A 15330-nucleotide genomic window follows, 5' to 3' on the forward strand; every position below is an offset into this window, starting at 1 on the left:
TACTTTTAAAAAATAACTTTCCATTCCCTGGATATATATATATGCAATATATATAAAGAGAAACGGAGAAAGAGAAAGAATCTTCATGTCTTGCTGTACACAATCTTTAGTATATATATATACAATATATATAAAGAGAAACGGAGAAAGAGAAAGAATCTTCATGTCTTGCTGTACACAATCTTTCGATACTGTCAATTTGAAATACAATCAGCATTCTCAAGTTTCATCAAGATGTTATTTAATTTGAAGCTGCAACCATACGAAAAAGAATTTTTTTCCGGCTTTCAGAATATTACAGCAGTTTTTCCTTTATTCGGGAATGAGTTCCGCACGCACTTTTAATCGCTCGGTTACCCGCCGCCGCGTCCCAACAATTCGTGCTCCGTTCCAAGGTCTGCTTTCGTTTCAAATCGAGGATGAAAAGCTAGAACAATAGAGACACGGTCTCTCTCGCTCTCGTTCTCTCTTAAAACGTGTGTGTATGTGGCCCACACGACCAAGCGGATAAGAGTGGAGCAAGGTAAACCGCGGAAGAGAGCACCGTCGAAGATTTACTGCTTCATCGGAAGCGAGTGGAACCTTCATAAAGGTTGTACGGTGGGCATTTCAAAAGAGTTCGTGTCGACCTGATGGAGCGCCGCACATGTGTTCATTAATTATGTCCCTACTGCGAACATTCGCTCTTAATTGCGCCAAGTGTCTATAAATTTTTTCCTGAGCGCTTTCACCATTTTAATCTTCCATCACGAAATCACCTTCGTAATTTCAATTTTCACTGAAATTCACAGTCGACGATTACACTACGGAAGCGCGAAGTTCAATCGATGACTACCATGTTCAAACCCCTTTCATAAATGTGTAATTATCTGACGTTAAAACATTTTTTATAAACTTATTACATGTATACTTAAATTATTCGCGATAATTAAATACGAACCACAATTTGCAATATGTATCAAAGTACGTTGTATACACAGTGTAAGCAATATATTCAATGAGGAAAAATGTAGCCAGAATATTGCGGATTCGATGGTCACAAAGCAAATTGGACTGTAGCAGAAATTTGGTTATATACTCGTATGTATCATACAATACGAATTAACATTCATATGCTGATTAATTTTGTTTGCCGGAATTCCCGAAATGTCGGCCGCATGAATGAATGACGTACGAGAAATGAACGTCAATTGATACTTCAATTTATTAAACAGAGAACTAGAAAGCCGCCGTATATCATATTCATTCGTGTCAATTCAATTTTCCTTTGATTCTAGCGAAGGAGGATCCTCTGGTGCGCGCCGCTATCCAAACCATTCCTGAGGAGGCGGCTAAGAGAGGCGTGTTCCCGGAGGATACTCTCCGCGAAAGGTTCCTCAAGGTAATTACCGCGCATCCTACATTCTTTAGAATCAGATAGCTCTGTCTATTTTCACGTTATGAGCTTCGAGATCGTTAATATACATACGCGATTTAAACCGACAAGTGAATAAACATTGGAATTTTACACATTTCGTCTTATCATATAAAAAATTATGCTTTATGCAATTTATTTACACTATACTTTAATTTGATTTTATATTATTTGTCGATAGAGTTTAGATATTTTATCATTTGTTAATATATATCCTTACTTTCTTACTTTAAAAGTGACACAACTAGAAAATGTAATTTTCGAGTTATTACCATGAATGAGTTAGGTAAACATTATTCTGTTAACTGAACTCTATTATCAAATGTAAAGTAACTTCTCGTAAAAAAATTTCGAAAATTACATTTTCGAAATTGTCACAAAAAAGATACTTAGGAAAAAATCATCTGAAAAAGGGTCATAACTAAAAAAGGGTTTTTTTAAATAAAAGTTTTTTATGTGAAACGTTATTTAATCATATTAAGAATGTATTCTTTTTGCCGATATTATTTGAAATTGAAAAATAGTTTTTTCTCTTTTCTGAGAAACTTAATTTGTTGTGTTAAAAAAAGGGAGCGATATTAAGTTTAGTTAAATTTATTGCATCTTATATAATATGATGTAATAAATTACTTATACATCCTAACATTATTATTTTTCAAAGTTCCTCTTTTCATTTACAACTTTTTTTATAGCATCAGCTCAAACGAAATTCTTTTATGTAAATGATAATATCAATTTTCGAAAATGGTTCGCTCGTTGTACATTACTAGGTAGAGAGCGTGGCGAGAAGATTAGCCATGGTGCCTGAAGGCGGTGCAGCCCTGCCTATATATCTTCTTAGCTATCTTCAAAGTTTCTTGATCATCAAAACGGCCAATTCAATTCCGAAAAGGGAGCTCGAAGACGAGCCAATCGACGTAGACTCGCTGAATACGTACGACATACTCCAACGTGCCAGGTAAGAATTCTCGTAAATGTCAAAGATTCCCTCATATCTTCAGAGATAAAGAGATCAAATGAATTTATTGTGCGCGAAGAAATTCGAGATCGTGCCGGATTATAAACGAAGTGAAATACTTTTCCTAATATCTGTTTTATCGCAAATTGATTACGTGCGTTCCTTCTTGCAAATTTCTTGATCTCGCGAAGTTTACGAAAATGATACGAAAGTAAACAACAACTGTAAAATTGTCGATGCTGGACGACAATAGAATTTATTGTGTCACCGATTAAATGCACTTTTATTGCACTCGTAACTCGAGCAGCAATTTCCGCGTCACGCAAGACGCTTCGTCTCCTTTTCTCTTGTTCGCTCGGTCCCGAGTTGACCCTATAAATTATCCTTACGAGACCCTAAGGACTGGGTAGAGCAATATATCCAGCCGGCCATCAACGAGGCAGGAAAGACGAAAACACCTGCCGTAATACCCGCCACGTACACTTTGACAAAGAACACTGCCATTTACTACTCGTCAGGTTATCCCCGGCAAAATCCGCCAGCAAGCCGTTTTACCGACTTATCTCTTCGTTCTTCTCGCACTAGCAGCCCTTTGGTTTCTGACCTTTATGAAAAGTGCCCTCGATTTATTCTGCGTAAACACTAAATAAAGCTAAACGTATTTATGTACCTCGCGATGCATGTATTGCAGTTCGCTTAAATTTATTTTTCCAAGGAAAAATATTATGTATCCAATAAAGGCATTACAAATGTGTTTCGTTAATATCTGCAGCGTTAAGTATTTACGCGAAAAATGAAACGTGCTAAAACGCTCTACCGTACACTGTAAAAAAAAAAATATGTGAAATTACATAAATAGTATGTGCAAAAATTGCATAATGGAGAAATATATAAAATTGTACATTTTTATTTTAAAAAATTAACACCTTTATTTCTAATTGTAAATAAATATTTATCTATATTAGACAAAAAATTACAGTAATAATATTCCACAGTTTTCCACGTAAATGTTCTTTTTCATAACATTATATTACATAATGGTAATATTGTTATTGTATCTATTATATATTTGCATTTTTATGTTCATGGATACCATAGCTTGAGGAAAATTGTAATACGTCGGCAAATTATTATTACATAAAAGTTCTATACGTATATGATATAAACTTCAATTTGTAAATTTATTTTTGTAAATTTTTTAATTACTAAAAAACAATAATTTTATTTATAAGTTGTAATTTACATGTGTAAATATTCACTTTCAGTAATGAGTTTCAAAATTATCCACTGTAATTTTATCCATTTAGTAATTCATATCTACTGTAATTTTACATAAAAGTTTTTACAGTTTAGATAGACGTGAGAGAATTCATCGGTTAAAGTTTCATTTTGACGATAGAATTTCTTGTACGGCTGTGAGAAAACGCTTTGGCACGATATCAGATATTTGAACGGTTTTACGTACAAAAATCTGTGAGAGCAGCGGCTCGTGTTTTTATCCATACGAAAAATTCATTACGCAATCGTGTTTTAACCGCGGTGGTAGAATTTCACGCGCTTGGGAAACACTATGCGCAAATGGGGAATTTTTTTCTTTAAAACAGCCGCTATTGCTACGACATAGAATACTGGAGAAGCAATCGGCTAGTGTCTCTTACACGCCACGAAGCGATAGATTTACATACTTAAAAGCACTTACTCGCGCTTCTTGTGACTCGCGACGTGTCAGCTGTCTGCAAAAGAAAATGGACCTTGCGCTCCAACTTTCTTGGCAATTTATATTTCCCTTTTTTTTTCTTTCTCTTATCTGCATGCGTCACTGCTGTTCGTGCTCTTTCCTCTATGAATTAAAACTGCATTATTCTCTCAGGATACTTTTCGAATGATTTGCGTAAGGGAAAAGAAAAATATCAAAGTTTATTATCGACGGGTAAAGTATATTTTTGTAAAGCGCATATGGTGAGAAAAAATCGTAATTTCTTGAATAAATATATACGATCGTGATCTGCCCCGAAATTAAAATGTAATTTATTGATTTAATAGTTTTGCATACTCATAACATTTTAATACATATAATGTTATAATTTCATAGAGCAGAATTTGTAGCGATACATGCTCTTTTAATCAAAACTTTTTCACGAAACAATTCGAGTTGTATTCTTCCCTCGCTGCTCATAGAAGGCGTGAGCGGTATTCTGATGAATACTTAATTATTTTATCAAAAATACTTTTTTTTTCTTTACACAAAGTAGGATCTCATGTAAAATAAGTTGATATTGTCGCGCAACAGACATTACGAATGACACTCAGCAACGTAAGTAAATAATACATTACTGATGCGAGTGATACATTTTATCAGTGGATAAATTTTGGGTCGGTCTTTTCGGTGGATCGAAGTAAGTTTCACCTTTAAAATTGCCAATATGTACAACATATATAGCCCGCGCGACACGTCCGTCGTCCATGAACGAACACGTGCCGAAGCGCGGACGTGAGCCTTCTGAATTTTTAATTTCGGGAGCGCACTGCGGTATGTACACGCTCTTTCAATGTCCGCGAGTAAAATTCGCGAGCTCCCGGGGAGTATCCCGCAGAGTACGATCGATATATCACGGATATATACCCCGTAAAAGATTTCACAGATTTGAAAGGAGCGCCATTGTCTTGACTTTTGTAAATGAATATTTGATGAATACGTGTTTTAAAGTTTAATCTTAATTCAACTTTCATTTTATTAGTTAGAAACACGCGCGAGTGTAGTTGCCTTATATACATAAGTAGGCATTAATTAATTATTTTATTATCTGCATTTTATTTCGAGAGCAATCGAAAGTCGAATTTTTTTCTTAATTAATACTAAAAGTACCAACGTTTTTTTTCTAAAAAAAACTAGGCAAATAATTACTATGATAATAAAATGCATGGAAAGGACGATTTTTTATTGAAGTATTTAAAAATTTACATGCAGATTTTAAAATAATTTTTTTTGGATTATTAAAATAATGATAAGGTAGGTTAGGACGGTCAAACTGATTGCTAGAATGTTAAAACTTTTTGCAGCATTGCTTGAGATTCCTAATTATTTTAATAAACAGCCTAACAAAGTTATTTTCAGATGTATGGTGGCTGACTAAATTTTTCAATACGTCAGCAAAATTATTTTTTTCCGTGTGATGAAAAACTAAATATTGTATTTTATTAGTAGGGCATAATTATGAAAACGTCAAAAAACTTCAAAAGTATTTTACATAAGAAATATAATAAGTATTAAATACAATATATGACCGCTTGGTACTTTGAGTGTTAAATCGACGAAAGTAATAAGTCAATTCTAAGCAGAATCACAAGATTTGTAACTAGTTTTCATAAAACTTGCAAAAACTTATGACTAGTATTCTAATTTTATATGTACGTATCGTAAGACGTATTATTTGTAAATATCTATGACTTCTCGAAATCCTTATGACTAGTAAGAAGCTGTCTGTAAAAAATAAAAATATTGTATAAAGATATAAGTATCTATAACTTAAAAATTCTTATAAATCTTACAAGAACATGTTACGAACCTTACGATTTTACTTAGAATTTACGTATGAAACAGGAAAGTAGAAATTGTTAAATGGGTCGAAAAAGTTTGACTTAAATATTGATTACTTGTAAAACTGAAGTTGAAATTGAAAGGTTTATTTTGAAATAAATAGATAAAATTTTCTTAATCCTTGTGTGCCCACCACGGGTGCCCACCACGGTACATTTTTGCATATAAGTGAATTGAAGATTAAAATTTTGCTTGGGACGTCCGGATCGTCGTTATTTAACTCAATTTTAAGCAAATGGTGCAGTTAGAAATTTTTAAGGGGATCCTTAAGACATTGGAAATAGCACTTACACACAGACGATTACGTGTCATTGACGCATCAATATCTTACTCATGCACGCCACACATAGATATACGTAGATTTTTGTATCGTAATTATGTTTTAATTAGACATCTAAATCTAATTTTAAGAACTCCACGCTGTTTCCTCATGCAAACTACATGTCCAGGACATTTCTTAAGTACAGATTGCGCAGCTTTTATATAAAACAAATGTTGTTACAACGTGCAACGACGTGACAACTTTGGAGCGCCATATTGGACTAAAAAATGGTAAAGAAGAACTCAATTAAAAAATTGTTTATCGTTTTCAGCATAGATTCTACCTCACAGGCACGTATTAATACGTATACTTTAATTCTGTAAAAGGATTTTCGAATCTGTGAATGACAAAAAAATATTTACGATACAAAAATTATACGATTTAGTCGGTAATACAGGAGGCTTTAGAATCCCCTTAAGAATTTTTTTTATCAAAAATAATCGAATTTAAAGTATACATATGTCGCGGACGCACTCAGGTACCCGGGTGCCCACCATAGAAAAATTCAATTTTGAATGGACTTAGTTTTTTTTTATTTTTTAATTTATTTGATTCATGCACGTGAAATAGGTTGCGTAATAATATAATACATGAAAATTAATAAAAAGAAACATTTATTTATGACATTCTATACATGTAGCAAAAGTTACTGCATGTTCATCGCAGACAGGCTTATCACATTGGGAGCAGGCCTTTCGTCTTTTTTTTCTCTTCTTGATTGTCTGTTTATAACAAATATGGCAGGAACCGGTGACCTTCTTCCTTCCTGATTCATCTCGTTCAACTGCCGGACCTGGAGCCACCACACGATTTACTAGCCGTCCGATCACACTTTCAATAGCGATCTTGGTGCTATAAGTTCTTATTATTTGCAAATTTTGCGATCGTTCCTCAATCATTGGTTTTGCGAGTTCTTCGCTCAATTGGCGCATAAATATCCGCCGCTGGTTGGTTTTTCTCGGCAGCATCTTATTATTTTCATAATAAATTAGATAAGAAGCGAGAGTGAGGCAACGTCTAACATATTGAAAAACATAACTACCGACCATCTCAAACGACGTTGTGTACTGTATCTGCTGATCATTTGGTCCATGGTGTCTACGCCAGCTTTATATTTATTATAATATGTAATAATGTGGGGCATCTTCTTAGCATCATTGTTCATAGCCTTGTCGGAGTGCATCGTTGATATCAGAATTATTGCTTTATTCTTCTTCGGTACGTAGGAGCACAGCGTTACTTTTTCATGGAATCCAAACACAGTAGAGTACACTTTTCTCGATTTATTCGAAGCCATCACACTTGGAATGTAAGGTTTATTTTTCTTCAATGTACCAACTAAAGTTAACTTGCATGAAAGCAAGTGTTTGGCAAGAGGTAACGTTGTAAAATAATTATCCATGGCAATATTTCTATCACTGCCTTGGTACGCGACTGCAAGTTCTTTTACTACTCTTTCTCCTTGGTATTTCTCTCGAATGTTACCTGTTTTGCCTGTGTAAATGATGCCGTGCAAGGGATAGGTATTTTCAGCGTCGCAAATCCATCAAATCTTGATGCCACATTTAGCCGGCTTCGAAGAAATATACTGCGTAAACTTTGTGCGACCGCGATAAGGATAAAGTTGTTCATCGATCATTAAATTTTGCATCGGCTTGTACATATAAGATAAATTTACGTTGAGCAGTGTCCAGAGATTACGGATCGGAGCTGCTTTATCTTCTTTTGCGCGTTGCTGACGTGTATTGGCGTCGTCGAATCTAATAAAACGCATGATGTTCCGAAACATATTGGGCCCCATTGTCGCTCGATAGAGTGAATATGAATTTGAATGCCACATATCACTTGTATGATTGATGTTAGAATTATTTACACCAGAGCAAATCAAAATAGCCATGAACGAGTATATTTCTTGTACAATAACAGGCTTCCATTCTCGCTTCGAATCTGGATGCGCTGCATTGAATGCTGCGTAAACTGACAAAGCCTTTTTATTTGTATGTCGAATGATAATATTTGCCATATCTACTGTAAATATCTTCTTGAAAGTGTCGTTTATTAAAAGTGTTGCGGTACTTCGATGAGGACCACTTCGCTGACGCACTACATTATGAGAAGTTTGATGTTGCTGAAACGATATTTTATTCCATACAGTTTTATCTTTGACTATGTAAGCGCTTAATATTTCCTCTGAAAAAATTAATAGATTAATTTATTATTTGTGCTTCAGTACTTAAATTTTCAAATAATTGTACACTCTAAAAGTAAGCTACCTGTTCGTGCTGCAGCTGCCGCTTGATCCTCTTTTTCACTGCTTCGAGCCTCAGCCTCTCCTTTTTCCTCTCCCTCTTCTTCGATGTCCTCACCTTCTCCGTCATCTAAAAATAAAAAAATTTTTATTAGACCAAACTAAATATTAGTTACGATTGTTTATTTCGCGCTGCGACAATTTATAGTAATTTTATATACCTTCTTCAGTAGATGTATCAATTTCTTGATCGCTATCAAAAGCCTCACGCTTGGGTAAAATTTCATCTGATAGCCAGTCGTCGTCATCGCTGTCAGACGCCCTGTTTGACTCATCATCATCGTCTCCTAATATCGCGGTCAAATAAGCTTTTTTCTCCGTGGCATTCAATCTGAGATAAAATTCATGCATTATTCTCTTTTTCAATAAAATAACAGAAAAAAATTAGAATTTTTTGAAGTCGGTTACCATGTTGTTAATCTTTGAATCGAGTATTGGCGATAAGTTATATTTTGTTTACGCTTATTTTAGTTTAATCCTTGTGTGCGCTCCCGCGGGTACCCGAGTGCCCATCACGGTACATTTTTGCATGTAAGTGGATTAAAATTTCGCTTGGAACGTCTGGATCGTCGTTATTTAACTCAATTTTAAGCAAATGGTGCAGTTAGAAATTTTTAAGAATTTTTTTGTAAGGAAGGGACTCTATTTGAAAACCTAACCTATTTCAACAGTTAACGAACAGCTGGCGTCCTTAGTGACCGCGCCTTACCTGCGCTGACATCGAAAACTGGCTTTCTTCTACCTCTGTACGAGCTGCAATTTATTTTCAAATGCCTCGGGCACTTATTTTTTATGTTTATTTATTGAAATAAACGTTAAGAAAACCATTTTAATTGAATAAATATTTAAAAAATTGAAAAAATTAAAGGTGGTACCGAGGTACTCCGAGTGCGTAACAATATTGGTAAAGTTGGGTGCGTACACAAGGGTTAAATTGGGTTAAATAAAAGCTTTAAATTTCGTATACAAAAGAAGCTTCTTTATTAAATATAAAAAAAAAAGAAAACATTAGATAGGCTAAAGAATTTATAGATAAACGGGATGACTTATTTGAGAATTTAATTAAAATTATTATGAAAAGTCTCCATATCGCGCACTACAACAGGAACGATCAGAAGCAAAGAAAACTAAAGCTTATCCGCGATCTACAGCAAAGAAACACACAAAAATAAAAAATGTTCTTAATAGATCTTGCAGAGGATCGTTCGCTCATCTTACAAGTGAAGGCCAAGTGAGAAAGTTCTTGCAGAGCGATATTGCCGAATATGAAATCCAAAAGCAGCAAGAAACTTCAGTATATCCACGATCGTTGCGCGTCCGTGCCTCGAATTAGGCCACGTGGACTACGTTCGAATCGGTCTCAAGATACCAAAGAGACGGATAAACGTTCCACATCGCGCCGCGCCGTGCCGCACCGCGCGTCCCATTTCACGTAGCTGCTTCATAGGATCTGTCGTAATGAGAAGATAGGCACTGTAGCGTCCGACGTACGTCGGATTGTCCGTGACGTCAGTTGATCCTTTGATTTTCTTTCAAAGCCAGAAGATCCTCTAGTTTTCTCTATAATATCGGCAATAACTTGGTGTGCGATCGAGCAATATCCGATAATTTTTAACATTGTGATGCTTACCAGTATCAATAGGATTAAATTGATTATCAATTTAATATAATACAAAAATGTACATTGAGATAAGGCTCAATATGTTTTTAAAAACAAATAATATAGAGAAAGAGGGCAATGAGCCAATAATATCGTTAAAATCTTTAAATTATAATCTAATATATTGCGAAGAATATCACGTAATATAATACATGTAGTATAATACATTTTCATTAAAAAACTGTTTTAAGATTGTATACCATAGTAATCGGTAATTTGTTTATCAAAACCATGAAAGTGCAGTAGAAAATTTACAAAGGTTATTATTAGGTATAAGATGTTCGCTCGATGATTAAAAATATACAGGATGTCCCAGTAACTCTGTATATTAACATTTATTTATTTTATATTATACACATATAAATTAATATTTACTTATTAAATTAGTAAATTGAAAAAATTAAAACGTATATTTGAGACTAAGAACATAATCAAAGAAAGAGGTTAGATAGCTACATTGTGACTTAGGAACGGCGATGATATTGCGGTGTAATGAAATAGAAAATATTTTTCAATTGTACGTTCTTTTAGAAATGTTCTAGTACCCTTTAAAAATACTGAAATTTTTTTTCTTTCCCTTAATCTACCAGGTAAACCGGGATATACTGCATTAATCTCACTTTACCGTATCGAAAGCGACTCGGTGTATTCTATGTAAAGTTCTCAGCCGATGTTCTATCCTGCATGCGGTTTTCTCTTAGAGAACTCATCGTTGTGTTACACCAGGAGAAAAGCGACAGCAGCTGGATATCACCAACTTAATCCTAAGCCGGTGAATAAACGTTTCCCTTGAATGAACGAACGAACAAATGACTCGTGGGGGATACTAGTTTGAACGTTCGGTCAGGAGATTTTAACAAACTGTAGCTTCTCTCTCTCTCTCTCACCAAATCGACATTTCCTTTTGGAAGATTACGCCCGATAGTGCGGCTTCCGGCTACCGGATGTCACCAACTATTCTGTCGCGAGTACCTTTCGCCAAACTATCGCGCAATCTCTCCGGTATTCCCCTGAAAATGAGAGAGAAAGAGAAGGAAGCAGGAGGAGAAGAAGAAGGAGAGGACTATATTCTCGTCTGTCTCGAAACTTTGAAATGAAGTGGCCAGCAATCGGTTGAACTCGTGAATAACTATAGAGAAATCGGCCAACAAATCTTCCACGCTGATTGCTTCCCGCAAATTGCGAAATGCGACCGTTCGTTGCTTGCGAAGCATTCGATTATATCGAATTAACAAATCAATATGAATTTATTCGGAGATATTATATTTATTAAGCTGCGTCGAGCAAAAAAAAATTAATAACATAAACAAGTGAAAAAGGTTATATTCGATTAAGGCGGATCTTGATGTCTAATCATATTTTTGTATGAATTTTACAATTTCCAGTTTAAACGGACTGCAAGAATTATTCTAAAGATAAAATGATCTGACGAGAACCGCTTTACACTGCAGCTTTAAACATATCGCCCCTAACTATTTATTCCAGATATTGGTTGGATCGCGGCGATTTCAAAATGACCCTGAGGTACATGAATTTACTCAAGGGTGCGCCCAGAAGCGTCGCCAGGGACTGGATGAACGAGACTAGGATCCTGCTGGAAACGCAGCAAGCAGTCGACACTCTACTGGCGTACGCAGGTGCGACCGGTCTCGTATATCTCGGCGCCGGCGATCCCGCAAAGGTCAGTATGCACTAAGTTACAACCCCTTAAACAAGCATTGCGATTAGATACGCTCTCGATGGTGCAGTCACGTTGAGAAATGCGTATGGGCCAAATGTGTTTCCGGTAATTAATAGCTAGCCGCGGGAGCTTTCCGATACTGGGCGGCGATAACTCACTTATCAAACGATGTTTTCGTATAATACAGGTTTTGCATAGCTTTTCTGTATGATAACAGCTGCAGACTGGGTTAATTAGATTTATTTATTGCTAGAAAAAAATGTATTTATTGAATTGTGTGTGGTAATTACAAATAAGAGCAGAGTATCTTTTTTTCAGTTAAGTATAATAACTTTTAAGAGAAAGCATTTTATATCACATATTAATTAATGTATTTACTTGATATATTGCTTCTCTTGAACGCAACTTGATTACAGAAATGAATTTTTTTTTTACCGAAGCAAGACTAATCCTTTTTGTATAATTTTTTAGATGTTGAATACGATCTATTTTCCAAATTGTGTCGTGATGGAACAATTTGCAAATTGCATTCGTGTTTAATATAGTTACAGAAAATGACTCTCGTTCTGTTTTTTTTTTCCAACGGTATTATCAATGTAGTAGTACTTTTCTGTGTACAAAAGAGCGTTTACAGTAATTGGAGGTGGATCCGTAAGCGTCCCTTGACTTTCTTTTTAGTGTTGTTCGAATTGTTCCAGCAGAAGTAAAGCGGGAAGAGCGTAGAAAACTGTCCCGAACCACGAGATGGGGGCATCCATAGAAGAACGGGGCGGGGATGACGGAGGAAAACAGGGAGAGACGGAATTAATCGATGACAGTGAAGAAAACGAAGGACCGAAGAGCACAGAGATATCGCTGCCAGCCTTGTATAGTCACTTTTCTAGCAATTAAAAAATAGGAATATCGTGTGCCGGGAGAGGCGAATACAGTGAGACGTTTTTCTTTTCCATCCTGACGTTGATCGTTGCACGTAAATACACTTCGCGCGCATTAAGATACCGCCTTCTAAACTTGATTTAAATTTTTCAGTAAAGCATGAAATATACATGAAGAGAATTTTAAATACCTCGAACAGATTTCGAGAGTGTTGCCGAACGAAACGATGATATGAAATTGCGGAATATTTTATCTGATAATATTTTATTTAAATAAACATTTTATCTGATAAATTCGCTTTTCTTGTCACGTTAAATTTTCTATCCAGAATAGAGTTTCAGATTTGATATCCCGCCAAAGTAACCGTACACGAAAGAGTCGGCGGTGTAGATATATCAAACATTTATTTTTATTCGCCGCTATTTCGTCCAACGGATCAAGTAACGAATCGCGACGGAGTAAAAAGTTACCGAACGCAATGTAAATACTGAAGATAATCTTATTTTAAGGACGGCGGTATAAAAAATACATTTAAATGTATCCTACGATTATTGCATCGCGTATGCACGGATATTTAAATTATTTACAATAGACACGCATGCACGCAGTCGCGTCTTGCACGAGTGTCGTACGCATCGACATCACTACTGACTTGTCGCGCTTGCTTTCAATGATTACTTACTTGATACGCGTGTATTCAGCGAACTCCTCATCCTGATTCATCCATCCATCCATCCATCTATCCTGGTTGAATACCTTTTACTTTATAACCGGATATTACTCTCTCCCGCGTGCCGTACTCTCGTCGCTCGTATCTCATCGATCGTCGCGCGTGCCGCGTGCCGTTACCTCGTCTTTCGTCTCTCACTCGAAACCTCTTCGTGATTTTGGACGGACGGGGAAACGAGCTAGGTATCATTGTAAAAATTGGAAATAAAGTTGTTTTTCGTGACTCAATGTGTCCTGTTAATTAATTTCATGAGAACTCAGTATGTAATATTTGTATTATCGTTTTGATCCTGTCAGATGATTAATTATCGCATCTTTAAAATAATATGTTATGGAGTATTTCAAATATTTTGAAAAACATTGTATTTATTTTATAAATGTTTAAGTTTGTTTTTTAAACAGATTCTTTGAATCTTTCTTCAGTAAAGAAAAGCGATATTATTCTTTTGAAATAGCGACCGTGAATATAATAATAATAAAAGATATGACAAACATTTAATTGTAGACAATGGAAAACTTATGGAAAGTCTTGGTATAACGACGGCACCGTTTAGCGGTGTGGCAAACGTTGTTGGCCGCTATTAATTAGTCATCTGGCGTTTGAAATAGGTCATCGTGTACTTACGCGGTCTGTGGAAATGCCTTGAAGTTAGAAATGGATCCAAAGACAATGGACAATTTGCTCTCTACATTATTTAATTTTTGTTGAATAATAATGTTAAAAATAAGTAATAAAATTTATAGGACAGAGAAGAAGAAGGAAAAGAAGAAGGAACCGTTTCTAACTTTTTCATTAAAATCATCACTTTTCGACCGCTTATATCTCCAGAACGGTTTGACCGATTTTAAATTTTTTTGGCTGATATTACTCGTGGCGATGCCGCCTTTCAGGACATATAACGTTCGATTCAAAATTTTTTATATTTTAGTAGTTATGCACCCCCCAAAAATGGACTTTGGTGACTCGGGATAAGAGACTTGTAGTGTCTAGATAGAGACTTTCAGTTTTTGAACATGTCCGGAGACACTACCGCGTCTCCTGATTTTATTTTTTTTATACAATTTACAAGTCATACATTGATTTAAAATAAAAAATTTTTATTTATTTGTGATAAAATTAATGTGTATGATTTTTGCTAGAATATGTCGAAGTATAATGTGATCATTTATTTTAATTGCTAATTTGGATTGAGTATCATTATTATCAACCATAACTATCATATATTTACAGGTAAGTATGTATTTAATTTTTTTCAATAATATGTTTAACAATTAGCTATTTACTATTGAGGAAATAAACGTTAATTAACAACAGTGATAATATTCCGAATTTTCTGTGTTGACAAAACTTCTTGTTGCTCAGAATACCGAGCAACAAGAATACTAAGGATTTTTTGTTAGCCACGAGCCACCGCGTGTTTTCATCGCGAAGTATTCAGCATCTCTGCAGTGTGTTGTTTTGTGCGTTAAATTCTGGGGAGAAATCAGTGACCGAATGAGCACGGTTAATTACATTAACTAACGACGCTAATGGTACACACGGAAGAACACTTGGGGGCTCAGAGGCTTTGTTACACAATGTGCCAGAATGAAACAAGGTGGAAACTGTGATACGGGGTCAGGTATGTGTACTGAATGCAGAGTAAGCACAAAAAATATAATCGTTGGAACTAATTTGTATTTAGTACTCATTAGGGATCGCTTTTTAATTTAGATTTAAATTTATGGTAAAACGGACATTTTTATTAATGGCAGTTTCCGTTTATAGGTACATATGGCCGTCA

The 15330-nt window shown here is 35.3% G+C and overlaps 1 protein-coding gene across 2 annotated transcripts in view; it reads left to right on the plus strand.

Annotated features, from left to right (window-relative positions):
* Mitofilin (inner membrane mitochondrial protein mitofilin) overlaps nucleotides 1-13769 on the plus strand; it is a 46604-nt gene extending 32835 nt beyond the window's left edge. For both annotated transcript variants that reach the window (XM_018543294.1, XM_018543295.1), the window contains exons 12-15: nucleotides 1278-1381; nucleotides 2185-2372; nucleotides 11746-11941; nucleotides 12643-13769. In XM_018543294.1, coding sequence (XP_018398796.1) covers nucleotides 1278-1381; nucleotides 2185-2372; nucleotides 11746-11941; nucleotides 12643-12648 — 494 coding nt within the window. In that variant the 3' untranslated portion in view covers nucleotides 12649-13769. The remainder of the gene's footprint in view (nucleotides 1-1277; nucleotides 1382-2184; nucleotides 2373-11745; nucleotides 11942-12642) is intronic.
* The last annotated feature ends 1561 nt before the right edge of the window (nucleotides 13770-15330 follow it).

This window comes from Cyphomyrmex costatus, unplaced genomic scaffold (assembly GCF_001594065.2).
Source record: "Cyphomyrmex costatus isolate MS0001 unplaced genomic scaffold, Ccosl1.0 scaffold365, whole genome shotgun sequence".
Lineage (NCBI taxonomy): Eukaryota > Metazoa > Arthropoda > Insecta > Hymenoptera > Formicidae > Cyphomyrmex > Cyphomyrmex costatus.